This window comes from Carcharodon carcharias, chromosome 15 (assembly GCF_017639515.1).
Source record: "Carcharodon carcharias isolate sCarCar2 chromosome 15, sCarCar2.pri, whole genome shotgun sequence".
Classification (NCBI taxonomy): Eukaryota; Metazoa; Chordata; class Chondrichthyes; order Lamniformes; family Lamnidae; genus Carcharodon; species Carcharodon carcharias.
This window is the reverse complement of record NC_054481.1, coordinates 113,897,386-113,913,414: the sequence shown is the minus strand read 5'-3', so window position 1 is coordinate 113,913,414 and position 16,029 is coordinate 113,897,386. Positions and strand designations below refer to the sequence as shown.

At 39.5% G+C, this 16,029-nt stretch overlaps 1 protein-coding gene across 4 annotated transcripts in view; it reads right to left on the bottom strand.

The window, feature by feature from the left end:
• kcnab2a (potassium voltage-gated channel subfamily A regulatory beta subunit 2a) overlaps positions 1-16,029 on the bottom strand; it is a 306,240-nt gene that overhangs the window by 91,438 nt on the left and 198,773 nt on the right. For all 4 annotated transcript variants that reach the window (XM_041207162.1, XM_041207163.1, XM_041207161.1 and 1 more), the window contains 2 exons: positions 3,260-3,303; positions 2,459-2,496 (listed from right to left, as the gene is read on the bottom strand). In XM_041207162.1, coding sequence (XP_041063096.1) covers positions 2,459-2,496; positions 3,260-3,303 — 82 coding nt within the window. The remainder of the gene's footprint in view (positions 1-2,458; positions 2,497-3,259; positions 3,304-16,029) is intronic.

Sequence of the window (16,029 nt, the reverse complement as noted above, 5' to 3'; positions counted from 1 at the left end):
ACAAAATAACTCATGGTGTAGGGGATAACATATTAGCATGGATAAAGGGTTGGTTTGTTAACAGAAAGTAGGGATAAGTGGGTCTTTTTTGGGTTGGCAAGCTGTAACTAGTGGGAGTGCCACAGCGATCTGTGCTGTGGTCTCAACTATTTACAGTACAATCTATATCAATGACTTGGAGGAAGGAACCAAATATATGGTAGTTAAATTTGCCGATGACACCAAGATAGGTAGGAAAGTAAGTTGTCAAGAGGAGGTAAAAAGTCTACAAAGGGCCACAAATAAGTATGTGGACAAAAAATTCACATTTGGAGCATAATGTGGGAAAATGTGAACTTGCCCGCTTTGGCAGGAAGAAGATAAAGCGGTATAGTATTTAAATTGAGAAAGGTTGCAGAACTCAGTGGTACAGAGTCCTGGTATTGAATCACAAGAAATTAGTATGCAGGTACAGGAAGTGATTAGGAAGGCAAATAGAGATTGTTGCAAGGGAAAATGGAATATAAAGTAGGGAAGTTTTACTGCAGCTGCACAGGGCCTAGGTGAGACCATATCTAGAGTACTGTCTACAATTCTGGACCAGAATTTTACGTTCGGCCTGCAAGCACGCACCTGACACGCACTGCAATGATGTCAGGCGTGTGTCCCGGAGTCAGCTGCATGCCTGCCAATAACTGATAATGAGCTAATTAACTTGAAATTTACGTTGCCCATCCAACCTAACGGTTGGTGGGCAGGTGAAAAGACCGAGCGGCCTTTACGTTTTTTAGGAAACTTCAAAATTGAGCGGGATGAGGTTTTCTAAAACTAATACAAATTAAATAAAATGTTTATTTTGAAATTAAAAGCATGTCCCATCTCATGTGACACAGTCACGAGGGGACGTGTTTCATTAAATTTTTATCGCATTTATTAATTTTGTTAAAAAAGCGCTTCAATCTCCGAGGCAGCTCCTTGCCTCAGAGAGATTGAAGAGCTCTATCGTGCACATACATGAACTGCGCACAAGGCCCGGCTCTCCCTCCTCTCCCCACCCGCACAGGTAGCGCTCAGCGCTGCCGCTGGCGATGCACGCAGGGCGGGCCTTAATTGGCTTGCCTGCATGAAATTGCAGTGCAGAGTCGATCACGGGCAGTGGTTGGCTTCCCGACTGCCCCCGTCCGCTGAGCCCGCCTGACGAGGGAAAAATTCTGGCCCTGGTCTTTATTTGAAAAAGAATATAATTGCGTTAGAAGCAGTTCAGAGATTGTTCACTGGACTCATTCCTGGGATGAAGGGCTTATCTTACGAAGAAATGTTGAACAGATTGGGCCTATAACACTGCAGTTTTGGAGAATAAGAGGTGATCTTATTGAAACATATAAGATCCTGAGGGGACTTGATAGGGTGGATACCAGGAGGATGTTTCCTCTTCTGGGTGAGACTAGAATTAGGGGGCACAGTTTAAGAATAAGAGGTCTCCCTTTTAAGAAGGAGATGAGGAGATTTTTGTTTTCTCTCAGAGGGTTATTAGTCTGAGGAATTCTATCCCTCAGAAAACCAGTGGAGGCTGGGTCATTGAATTTATTCAAGGCCGAGTTAGACAGATTTTGATAGACAAGGGAGTCAAGGGTTATGGGAGGGCAGACAAGAAAGTGAAGTTGAGACAGCAATTAGATCAGCCATGATTTTATCGAATGGAGGAAAAGGCTCGAAGAGCCAAATGGTCTACTCTGGCTCCCAAGTCCTATGTTCCTACGCCTGGCACTATACATCCAAATTGCATTACTAAGCACTTTGGCAAAGACAGTCATGAACTGATAATGCCTCTGAGTAAATCTTTATATTGTTTGTATTACTGAAACTTATTTAAATTTAGATGCTTCTACATAATCATCCATTTGCACATTTTGGTACCCAAATTTACTTCAGTAAATTCTGGCATAGTGATTGAAAATTGACATTTTTTTTACCATCAGCAAAGAATCTTTGGTTCAGACACAACAAAGATGTGATGTAAAAGATGACTTCCCTTTCAGTTCATTAGGAAACTGTTACAGTACTGCAACATCAAAAGCACGCTCTAATGCCGCATGTATGGGTGGGGAGGAGGGGTACTTTGATTTCCCAAACTCTCCTTTTGGCTTCTCAGAGACAAGTTGCTGAGTTAATGCCAGTTTCAACTAGTATAGTGGTATGGATATCCCAAGATATTATTCTCAGTGATACCAAATTCATATCTTCCACAAAGGCCAAGCGACATCAGCACTTTTAGTTGACACGCTAACAAATGCAGTTCAGACAACTTAGAAAATTTAAATTTTACTCTCTTGGTATATGAGATCATTTGAAGCCGTCAATGAGATTATAGCATATTATGACTGCTCCAAGGTATCCACTGTTCTCTGTTCAATCAACATTTGGTGACAAAACACTCATTCACAGCATTTCAAATTTAAAGACAGGGAAGGGGATATACCTCATCAGTGATCTGACCTCCGAAGGTAACCCATGTTCCTGTTGGAAAGAGAAAAGTTAAAGAGCTTTATTATCTATTTTCAGCTGATAAGAAACCCAAATGCTAAAACAAAACAAACAATATTCAATACAGCCTTAAATAAGAGAGTCAGATGCAGGTTCAGCAGTTTACAGTAACAAAAATCTATAGGCAAAGATCTTTCATGTTCAGCATCAATTATTTCACGGTCATTGTACTGCTTAGTAAAATTATTTACTTAACGTTTCAACAAAAACATATCATTCTATCACCGTCTGTGGCACAAGCAAAATGGCAATCTAATTTTAAATAATTTAAGGGCTCAGCAGCAAGGCAAGCCATTAAGCAACACAATTTACTATTTTCCAATCTACCTATCAAAGTTTATTAAATATTAAATGCCACAGATAAAGCAAACCCAGCCAGTTAATTCAAAGAACATCAAGAAAATAGGACCAGTGTGCATAAAAGTAAATTAACAATAAGCAAATTTAGGTAACTAGTATTTGGGGGTGGGGCGGGGGGGAAGGTGAAGACTCCTTTTGTCAAAGAACAGTAATTGGAATAGTCTTATCAAACAAAATGGATAAGCACTGCAGTTATTCAAAATGTGTGATGGGACAGTACCAAATGGCATCTTTGCGATTCTGAATTTATGAACTACAGTATTTTTATATCATACAGGTTCTGAGAATAAAGTATCACCAGCTACAAGATGGAAATGTATGAATAATCAAATTAATTGTAATTAGTTTGTACATGAGGACAACGACATTTGCTTACCTAGGCCAAGGCAGGACACTCTTAGCCCTGATTTTCCAAGGTTTCTATTTGAAGATAAAGAGAGATAATGCAATTAGAATCATTTAACTCGAGAAGACGACACTTCATCAAAAACACCACAAAGGGTCTACTGGCGTTTTTATCCAATTTCTTCCCTTCAAGCTAGACCTTGTTGCTCCTCCCAACTTAAGATGGTTAGTCGATCTTGGGACAACTTCAATGATACTAGTAATACTAGTTCTTGGACACTGTAATGCACATTTGGGCTTTCAACACTTCAATGTTTCATTGCACTTCTAAATTTTGAAAGATATACCATTAAAAAACCGTATTCGACAATGAAGTTTCACAGCAGAGATCACCATATAATTCACACCGGATTTTGTATTTTTATGATTTATTGATTTATTCTCAGTCCCATGAAATTGAAACAGTAGCATTGATTCCCCACAAAGTATTGCCTTCATACGCCCTTAACAGGAGCACACTGCACTTAATCAATTGCTTTTTCAGCAGGAGGCTGATTCTCTGATACAAGCCCAACATATTCTTTCAACATATAAGAAAAAGAGCCAATTTTATGAGGGTCTTTTTGTACACTGAAAAATATGGACATATTGAAAACAAAAAAAAACTTAACATAGGCAGTTCCTGACAGGAAGTCATGTGTTCCATTTCAGAGCACAGTATGTTGTTTGAATTATAGCTAAATTCCAACTCAACCTTTCTGCAAGGCAAGGTGGCAGAGATTCAAGACAGCAAAATAGGAAATCTCAGGGGACCTTCAATAAGGGCTCAACACAAGAAATGGACTTCTTACATATTATGACTACCATGTAGTAATATATCAAGATCAGTGATTGGTAGAACAGAAATTACAGGCCCTTTGGGAAGCTGAGTTGGACAGGATGCCTTGTTTCTGTTAACTTTGTAATTTTGCATTCAAGCCACCTCTGGACAGAGGAGTGCTGTACTCTTATTACATGTCAACTGATAACTCACCCAGGTCTACATCACCACTACCTCTCTCAACCCCTCCACTGCCTGATTTGTCATGCTGCTCATGTGACATCCAGTACTAGATGCACAGAAATTTCCTCTAGCTAAACATTGGGAAGACTGAAGCCATTGTGCTTGGTCCGTGCCACAAACTCTGTTCCTTAGCCACCAATCCAATTTCTCTCCCTGGCAACTATCCAAGGCTGAACCAGACAGTTTGCAACCTTTGCAATATTTGACACCGAGACAAACTTCCAAATGCATATGCGCCCCATTACTAAGACCACCCAATAACATCTCCACAAAATCTCCCGACTCCACCCTACTTCAACTTATCAGCTGCCGAAACACTCAGCAAACCTGGTACCTCTGGACTACGTTATCCCAATGCTCTCCTGATCAGCCTGCCATCTTCTTCCTTACAGAGATTGAAACTAATTCAAAACTCTGTTGTCTGTATCCTAACTTGCACTAATTCCCATTCACCCATCACTCCTGTACTTTGATGACCTAAATTGGTTCCTGGTTTGGCAATGCCTCAATTTTAAAATTCACAGCTTTGTTTTTCAAATCCCTCCACAGTATTGCCCCTCCTTACCTTTAACCTCCCTCCAGCCCTACAAAGGCCTTTGAAATCTCTGTGTTCTTCTAATTCAGTGATTCTCAAACTGGAGTCTATAGAAACTTTTCAGGGGTTCTGCAAGATTAAAGGTAGAGACATCCTATGGCGATTGATGAATATCATATCAGTCATTAGTAGCTTGTTCCCAGGCCTATGGGCTATTGCTGATACTCGTAAGCAAACCATTGCTCCAGCAAGCACCACCTCACTTCTAACAGTGACTGCACTCGCACAGAAATATTTCAAGTACTCATGAACATGGTGCTAATGACTGATGTGATCCTTATCTAATCTCCACACAATGTTCTGCCAATAAATCAATGAAAAATTATGGATTTACATAAGGCTTTTTCCTATAAGACCTATCCTATTCATATGAGCAGCAGCAAAGAAAACAAAAACAAAATATTTGACTATAGGAGCTGAGACAGTAGGAAAATATGATTTGAAATGCAAAGCATCTAATGAAGCTGGCTAGGGTCTTTGGACTTGTCTTGAGTTATACTGCATGCTGAGAGTTTAAAGTGGCATCTTGCATCTGGGTACTTTAGCATGAAATAAAGTCAGCTGCTGCAGGTCATCTGTGAAGGGCAGTTAGCCTTCCAGGGAAGGCCCTTGGCCAGGACCTTGCTATATTCAGTAGCTTCATGAGTTATGGTAATACAAGTACAGTCTGAAAGTGGAGAATGATTTAAGTGTTATTGTTAAACATCCCACCAAAGAGAGACAGACTCTCCTATGAGACGCAGGCATATCCACCTTACTGATATCTGTAAATAATTGATATGTAAATTTATTAAAAGCATTATTAAAACATGCTTTATCTGCCTAGTATGAGTACTATATAATAATACAATTTAGATGGCGGGATCAGTGATTACTAGCCCATCTGAAAAAGGGTCCTTCAACCAAAAGAGTTTGAGAACTTCTGCTCTAATTCTGTCCTCTTGAGCATCCCCAATTTTCATTGCTCCACCACAGGTATCTGTGCTTTCAGCTACCTAGCTCCCAAGCTCTGGAATTTCCTCCCTAAATTTCTCCACATCTCTTCCACCCTTTCTTTAAGATGCCCCTTTAAAACCCAACTCTTTGAACAAGAACTTCTGTTAATCCGTACTGGTATCTCCGTATCTGGCTCAGTGTCAAATTTTGTTTGACAATACTCCTGTGAACTGCCTTGGGACATTTTGCTACATTAAAAAGCATTATATTAATGCAACTTGTTGTTACTGTTATTGAGAGAGAATAATGACTGAACTTTGGAATTTTGGAAAAGTTGACAAAGAAAAGTTATTGAAATAAGCAAATTAATTGGGTTCAAGGAGCAGATGAATTTCTAGAGAAAGAATTGAGGGATAGATTGAGAATGTGGGTAAATGAAACTGACGTCCTAAAAAATGGTCAGACATTTTAGAATTAATAGACTATCCCTGTTCCTAAATATTCTTGAATTCAGTGTTTAAATAGCAATTAACCGTGGCATCACACACTATAAGATAAGAAATAAGTTGATATTCGAACAGTTACTATAAGAGAGGTTTTCATGTTTGATATGACAAAATAGTGTAAAATTTAATGGAAATGTAGTATCACACAATACATAACACAACTCTTAACTTACACTTCCAGTGTACTACATACGCAAACCAAAATTATAGAGATGCTAGATTCCCACTATAATTTATATTGAACACAGAAGCAACATTAGCCAGAACTAATCTTGTCAGAGCTCAAATCAATATAAACCAAAGCAAAGCTGATACGGACAAACACATCTGAATAAATAAACGAACATATGCAGCACTTGGAATTGCAGGAGACCAAATGTTTCAAATAAACAACCAGGAGCATCAAATATTCAAGATACTAAACTAGTCCAAACTCATGCTGACTTTTGATCTCATTAAACCTTTTCGCAGAGTCTGATCAGTATAATGCAGTGTGGCAGTGTTCAGCGACCTCAGTAAATCTGATTTATTAAACCAAGTTTTGAAGTGACAACATAAGGCTGTACTTGAATACCAAAACACCATTGCAGTGGCATAGATATCATCATGTGGTAATAAGAATCCCGTGAAATTGGTCAAATCAAATTTCAGAGGATTCTCAGAATATTGTTCTTTTATGTTTGAAATATGACACTAAGAACCTATTCACAAGATCAGCTTTGTTCAAGATTTTTGACTGAGGATGCACATATATATTTATTTTAGCTTCTCATATTGGGACAAACAGGCAGGCCTCCAAAAGAGCTGGCTGCTAAAGAATGTGTCAAATTGGTTGGTCAATGACTCATTCCTTGTCTCTCATGTTACATGAAGCAGCCACCACATACATGAACTTCGTTAAACTCTCAGGCAACAAAGTCAGTCCTGGCTGGTGTTTACAAGAACGGATCCCACAATGGAGGAGCTTAAGGAAGAAGGCTGGAGCAGTTAGTAATATGGCGGCTGAGGGTAGTGAGAAGAGAAAGAGGTGATGCCTACCCACCTAATTCAATTGTGCCTGGTGAAACATAAAGCGAAGACAAGAATAACAGTATTCACGGAGATGTTCATGGAATGGAACACCCTTCTCTTCCAACCAAGGATACTGTGGATGCAGAGGCACTGGCTGCTGAGAAATTTGTTATTCAATTCCAATTTTAGCAATGCTTCAGAAGTAGTTTACAGAACAGCATACCAAATCTGACTAACTGCACTTAGAATTGACATTTCTGCCAACACTGTTTGATGAAATCTAAGCCTATAAATTACACTGTGATATTAGTGTGAACCCCTTTCATGTTTCTACTAAATTACTTTGTATGTTACTTTAAAAGAAAAAAACTATTGATCTTGAACAGCTCAATTGCCAAGTTACAATCATTAGCACATTGTAACATTTTGAGTTTGGGACCTAGCTGTAAAAAAGCATTTTTACATAGTCAATGACAATTACCTAATAGGTAATTAATAGACTCTTGTTTGGCCCGAGAGGGGTCCAAAAATCTACATGACTGTATCTCAGTATTTCGATGGAATTGGGTGCACAGTGTAGATTTCGACTTCAATGCAGATTATTTATGTACTGCAACGTAAAGTCTGTGCACATAATGGAGGAAAGCCTTAATCCGCTCAATCTATTGAGGGAGGAGAGTAGTGACAGGGGAAATTACCAAAGGGAAACTCTCCCCACGACTCTTCCAACTTCCCAATCGGCATTAGTCAATCCCGGCAAGCTGCTTTGAGTTCGCCACAGATGATACTGCTGTGGTGTTGTAACCAAGGGCCCAGAGAGACAAACCATGTAGTATTTGACCATTTCACTATCCCTCGTTCCTCCCTAGATCTCCAGTCCCAATTTTCAGGAAGATATTCATCCAGCCACCTACGGAGTTAATGGACATGAAATGTATTCCTTTTTCAAAGGAGTTATGTTCTATCCTCTCCACTATGAAATAAGCAACTTATTGACTGATTTTACTTAGCACTTGCCAAATGTTGTCCTCTGGTCCTGTAATCAGAAACTGAGAGAGCCTGATTCAACGTCAACGCTTCCCTACAGTGTAATATAATCCTGGATCAAGAAAACCCCCACTCCTTTTGTTTTATAGAAAATACAATTATCTACACAGCATAATTCCTAACAGAGTGGGGGAACAGGTAGATCTAAGGATGCAGATACACAGATCTTTAACATTGGAGAATGCAGATAGGAAAGGCCCTAAAAAAGGAAGGCAGATTCTTGGTCTTATACATGGGATGCTACATATAACAAGGGGTATTGCATACAGTTTTTGACATATATTTTAGGAAGAATATCAGTCATGGAGAGGGCACAGTGAAGATTCACAACAGTGATACCAGAAACAACTGGTTACAATTATGAAGAAAGGCTAAAAATATTGGGGCTATTTTGGTGGGGCAAATAATGTTAAGGGAGAATCTAATGAAGGTTTACAAAATTCTGAAATATTTTGAAAGGGCATAAAGTGCAAGGTTGTTTCCACCAGTTGGCAAATTGGTAACAAGCAGTTACTAACTCAGGATTATCACAAGAACAAAAAGGGAAATTAGAGGAAAATTTTTTACACAAGTTATTTGAACACGGGTATGCTTTACCTCAATATTTTGTAACCTGTAAAATGCAAACAATGGAATAAAGTTTTCTTCCTCTTGTTTGCCCTTTGAGGCAAAGATGACTTTGTTCATGATCTGGGGTGTTTGGTAGGGTTCCGGTGGGTATGTAGGTAACTGCTAAGGCCAATCTATGCCCAGAAGGTTCTGTTGCAAACCAGACAGGATACCACAGACAACTGAGTTTTGGACAAGTTGCCAGCTTGGTATTTCCTCTCCTTGCATTTTCTCTCTGCTTCTGATATGCACTTGCTTTCAAAGGAAGCCACAACTGCTTTTTGTTTGGTTGCACCAGGTGCGGTGATTCTGGCAAGTTTCTCCCAGGACTTGAAGTCAATATCAAAATTTGTAACTGAAGCCTTCAGTGTCCTTGTAACTCTTCCCTTCACCATGACGGCTGTTACGACTGGTCCCCAACTCATTATGATTCTGGACAAGGTACCTCAAGTTATTATCCTCCTGGGTGAGGAGGGATGAACTGGCTCCTCCTTTTTATTCAACCCCCTTGGTTGGTCACAACATGGTTAATTTAAAAAGGATCCCTTCCCTTGTGGATACCTTCTCCTAGTCCAAATGTATTTATGTTTTAAAAGGAGCCAATTTAACCAGGCTGTCTTGAGTCAAAGAAAGAGTGAGTTTATTAGTTACTAAACATGAGGAAAAATAAAAACACAACAAACACACACACACACACACCCACACACCCACACACACCCACACACCCACACACACACACACACCCACACACCAGAGCAGAACACCAGACTAGCTCACAGAACTAGGGTTGCAGTTGGCTTTTTTAAACCCCTTTCCTTGTGTATTTCTGGAAGGGAAAAAACGAACATGTCTTTCACCCTGATCTGTTTTCTTTTCAACTCGGTTCATGTTCACAGTCTGGGATATAACTCAACAGGAGGTAGTTTCTGCTGAGATGGTATTCATTTTCCATTATCTCTGCAACCAAAGGAAATTACAGTTCAGTTCTAGCATTGTATCCTTTCCTTTCAAGTGCCTCTTTCTGAAGTAGGCCATGTCATACATTCTGCCCTCTCTGAACTAGTTGGTCAAGTAATTCACATAGTAATTTTCCATCAAGTGGGTACCTTACAGTCTCAGCCAGCTTTTGCTTGTATGTCCTTTTTTAAAAGAACATGTCCCACTTAAAAATTCAATATGTCCATAAGTAATTCGGGGATAGGGTCCATGGTTATGATGGGGTGCTCTCCAGACTCAAACTCTCCATGAAGATTTGCTTTGGTACGTGAGTGTCAGGCATTCTGGCACATGACCAGCCCAGGTCAGTTATGATGGTCTCAATATGGTGTGGATGATTGGTATGCTAGCTCGGGTGAGCACCTCAGTGTCTGGTATTTTGTCCTGCCATCTGATCTTCAGAACAGCGCAGCTCAAGTGAAGGTGGATGAGCTTCTTGGCATGATGCTGGCATACAGTCCAAGTCTTGCATGTGTAGTGCAGAATGGGTTGGACTATTGTTCTTTAGACTTTCAGTTTGGTAGGTAGACTTACTCCTCCTCATTCCCAGACTTATGTTTGAATTATGCCAAAATTCTTGCATGTGTCTCACCGTCAATATAGACGGTTCAAAAAAGTATGCTGCTGAGATAAGTGAGCTTATCCACTGCTGACAGGTTCTGGTCACAGGCTGAAACAAGGATTCGAGATAGGGCTTGCCTGCAGGCTGGTACATTACTTTAGTTTTCTTTCTGTTGAATGTAAGATTGAAGTTGTCACATGCTATTTACTATATCACTAAACATCAAGAGGAATCAGAGGTATCTTTTCAGTTTAACAGAACAATTTATCTACCTCAGCGTCAACTGGGAATATGATTTTGGGTAATGCAACAAACAGCATCAACAATTCACAGATAGCAAGTTCCAATGTGTGCACTAAAGGAAATATATATGTGGAGAACTGCTTGCAACACTCATCTGACCAGTACTAAATGAGAAGTTTGCTATTTATAGGATAGCAGATGGCTGGGGTGAGCTCCAAGACAGTAGACTAATCCAGCGATTGGAATGACATGATGTACTTGGGCAGGTGATGTGAAATGATATTTACCATTTTAGATTTATTAATGTGGTTTGTTACAGTTCTTAATGTATAATGAATAGGTCTCATTTTTTAAGAAAGGTGAAGTACATTTTTCCTTTTTACTTCCTACTATGCCTCAGTCAGAATTCAATGTCATACCCAAATAGCTATTCTTCATCTATATCCTTAGATACGAGTGTTTGCTGGAAGGTTATTCTACAACAGAAGTAACACAGCTGAGCACAATCCTGTTCTGGTCCAATATCCACACATGCTTAATTTCTATAAAGGATCAATGGAACCTGATCTAGAACAAAAAGTACTACCAATTACCCCCTTCACTTATAGGTGGGTTATAGCAAATCAGCTCTCTTTAATTTCTCACTTTCCTAACTGTTCTGCAGTGGCCTAACTAAACATGCTACCTCCTTTGTGACATGCAGAGAAAACGTATGAAGTGACTGTTTTACAGTATGAAAAGTCAGCGGTTGCTGGAAGCACAAAAGGTTAGTTAATATCTGTGATACAACAGACAAACAAATGTTTCGGGTGTGGACCCTGTGATGGAATCTGTGGGCAAAGCTTGTAATTTTTGAGAAAGTGCCTAATTGAACAGGGGAACAGCAAAGGGGGAATGGGGCAAGGGGATACCGAGAAAGGAAACTGGCCCTCCCAGTTGCTAAGGAAACTAAAACTCAGCAAAAACCATAACCTCTGGTTGAAGCTATATTAAAAAGGAGACAGAGCTCAGTAGGAGTTGATGAGTCCAGTGGTGGAGTGCAGGGCAAGCTGAAGGAGATAGGCTAGATCCAGAAGCTGAGAATAAGCAAATACACAGTTGCTACAGCTGTTTCTGATAGTTGAAGATAACATTGGTGGATCTAAGCCATCCAGACTGAGTTCAGGAGGTTTTGCATAAGTGTGCCATTTTTGATGAAGACTGTACCTGTGGAACTTGGGTTGGTTGTGCACTGTTGTGGCTGGGGATCAGGCTACATTCTAGAAGAGAAGCTGAAATTCTTCATAAGGAAGACAGAATTTTGAAGGAATTTATGACTGGGTTTGATGACCTAAATGCTGAGTAGACTGTTGAGTCAATTTGTAAGATCAGTCTTGGTGGCATTCTGCATTTAATGTCTAATTTATAGTTTATAATTGATTGTGATTTGCCTGTTAATTCATGTTTTACTAATGGTCGCTTTGGGTTTCAAGTATTGGTGATTAACTTAGTGTTTGCTTTGCTTGGCTCTTGTATGGACAAAAATTCTTCTGTTTTAACTGTGGAATCTTGTGGCTTCATTCTTTTAATAAAGAACAGGTTTCGGAATTCTTCTACATTAAAGAAAAGTTCCTGGTCTCTACAGAGATCATGGCAGCCCTTCTTCAAAACTGAAACATAGGAGGTGGACAGTCACATTAAAGCACACATTAAGCAAAAAGAAGGGGGAAACATATGCATAAACACAAGCACGCTGGAACCACGAGTGGAATGATGTAACAGATCATGTCAGTCAAGTAATGAAAAGAAACAGCAGAACAGATGGTATAAAGAAAGCTAAGTGGGAGGTCTGAGGACACAAGAAAATTAGAAAGATGGAAATCATAGAAAACCTGGGTGGAGGTGGGGGGGTCATTGGGTGTGAAAGAGATCAGGTATAAAACTAGAACAGTTTAGAAAACAAGGGTGTTGCTGAAGTCAGTGTTCAGACCAGAAGGTTGCAGGATGCCTAGGGGAAAGGCGAGATATTATTGTACACAAATGCTGACTTGATTTGTGCTTTCCCAGCATTTTCTGTTTTTGCTTCTGATGTGCAGCATTTGGCTTTTTACAGTATTATAACGTGATTGCATAATGGCAGGAACATCTATTCATCACATATTATAGCAATATACAGGACAGCAATGCATAAAATTGTAGTTGAAAAGAGTAACTGCACCCAGAATTTATTATCCTCTTGGTATATACAATAGACTATTCCCACTTCTTCCCCGAAAGATATATTTGGAACTTCATGTTTAATGCATATTTTAACATGCAGCTATCCAGTTCACAAAAAAAGTGCTGGACTTAATAGATGCTGAATAATGCAGTTCACTCTCGAGGGATTTGAGATTCGTTTATGGTGATTATGGGGGCACATAATATTGAGGAGTTTCTAGACGTCCTTTTAAGTTGATAGTATTCCATCAGCAGCCGTCGCACAATACTCTGTACCATTGAAGGGACACTTACATAATATAAAGGAGGTGAATTCCAGACCAATGTTATTAAACCTTAATGTACAACATCCTTTTAGATTTTCATTCAGGCACATTAACATATTTCTGCTTTAGGCATTTACAATTTCATTGGTCTCTCTAAGGTTGATATAATTTGTCCTTAGAGATTTATCATCAACTCTTGCTAGAAACAAGCATATTTATCACCACTACTGATGAATTAAACAGACAAATTTGATATCTGACCAGTTCAATTGAGTCTCAGCTTGGTGAAATTTAAGAGATACAGGGACTCTTTACATAGAGTAATAAATGTTTGGAATGATCTACCAAGCAAGGCAATAGGGACAAAATACACATTATTTAAAATATAATTACATGTCTCAATAGAGGAGCTTATGTAGTGAACCTTTAGTGGGTCAAATGGTTTTTGACCACCCCTGATTTCTCTCATTTGTTAGCTATAATAATATACACTCTCCTGTGGAGTTGCATATCCTGAGTTGAAGCCTAAAGCTTCACATATAGAGGGTATAAAGAATAGGTGATAATTGGACCAGGAAGTGCAGATGTAATTCAGACGCCATGTTAAAATGTGATATTCTCGCCTTGTTTTTATATTTCTGTTATAAACTGCTATGCAGATATTTAAAATAGAAACTGCCTATATAAACTTCTCATACTGTAATTACATCCTCTTGTGAGTGTAGATATTGCAACTTCTCCAGTGGTGGGATGGTATAAGTATATGCCTGTCAAGCTAACATAGGTAGTTTCCAATATAAATGCAAACATAGAAATTAATAATGGAAAAGGTTGACAGGAAGGATGTGCAGAAGCAAGTTTTGTAAAATGTTATAGATTAAAATAGTATATCAGCCAGTGCAAACATCACTCTTCGCAAACACTGGAAAACAACCTTGAATGAAAGACAGTTACTTAATGCTGGGTGCTTCTAACCTGGAATTGAAACGGATGGGAACTTTACAATTTGCAAAGTTTCCTGACCAAATAACAATTATGACCTAAGCTTATGTTTACTTAAAGCAATTAGATCTTCTTTCCATTAAAGTCTATAATGCACATTCATAGAATACACTGCATTAAAAGATACAAAACTTCTGTCCTTATAAAAAAACATCCAATTAGCTGAAAGCAACACCATGGAAAATCTGGTGTTCTTGTATTTCTGTTGACCTCTGCATTGAATGACTAATACATTCAGTATTCTCCTTAAAATAAGTCCCAAATTCCTACTTTGCTAATCTACTCCTAATATATACTTAAACCATGGGAGGAAAAAAAATCCTGTAATGCCAAAATATCAGTTACATGTTGGAATATGCTGCCAAATGCCACAAGCACCCACATAACTAAGTCATATGGCTGTGCCTCACATCCAATGTATTTGCCATATAGAAGTAAAAAAGTGAACATTTCTTTTTGAAGTAAACTTAACAACATATTATGTGCAATAACATTCTCAAGTTCAAAGCTCAACTTTACATTTCTGTTGTCATTTAGAAAGCATTTCATCTGTTTATTGGAACCTGTGGACTAATTACAGCTTTTTATTGCACCCCTTTTAATGTATACAGTACTTAGCACAGTCTTCCCATAAATAAATGAGCCACAGGCTGATAATTTACCACGGGCTTCAGTAGGATATGAGAGTCCCCAACCCACAGTTGCTGGCAGTGTGACCTATTTTCCTGCGGGGGTGGGGGGGGGGGGGGGGGTCTCCTAATTGGTCACCTGCAGTTCTAGAGCTTCAGCAGCCCCACTAAAAGAGGTGGACACTGCTGAGGCAGTTTGGGGACCGAGAGGGTACATCAACATGGAGGCATCCTCAGCAAGATGTTGTAAATTAAGGATCATTGGGACCAGCCTTCCCCACCCATGGTTCTCTCTTTGGACCGTGAAGCCTCCAGATCCTATGACTACTCCTACCCCTATCACTTGCTGCATCCAAGAAGCTATCGGCCTTCTGATGTGATAAAGGAGCCATTCCACGGGTGTCAAAACGCCAGTGGCCCTGAGGAATCAACCCTAAGTGGTTATCCGTCTCTGATTTGTGGGTAGCCACTTTGTATCCAATCCTGCTGCTGGGAAAATCCCTCGGCGGTGGGGCTGCCCGTTGCAGTTCCCTGCTACTTTCCTGGTCCCTTTGCCTTCTAGCCTTCCATCCTGGAGCCAGGAAAATCTTGCCCATAACTTCCAAAATTTTGAAATGCTAAAATTTCTGGATCAACCTCTGTGGGAGCAGAGGACAGGGCTACAGATTCCATTCTGCATTTCTCAATCATTGCTAACTGCAAGCTAACCTCAGCAGATCCCATTGCAATACCACTAACCCATTCAGTCAGGATGGATTGAGACATTATGGAAAATAGCCTAATTGAACAAAACCCTGCAGCAGAATGAGGAGAAATTCTCTAAAATCAGGTTCCCATTCCTGGCTCAATAATGCCAGCAGCTGGTCAACAAATCAACACAATTCCTCCATAAGTAGGAAACAAAGAATCTGCAGAGTTCTCTGTTCTGTCTAAGTAGACCTGGTGGCACCTTTGAGGTGATAAGCACATTAGTACACACCATTACCACTGCCAACCACTGACATCAGGACAATGGTCAACCCAATTGACTCAGTAAAGCTCATTTAATACAGCATGTACAATACATAGGGAATCCCTTTTAAGTGAACACTCAGTAAGTTAAAGAGCCTGAAGGATTCCCTGGATCTTGCAAGTTGC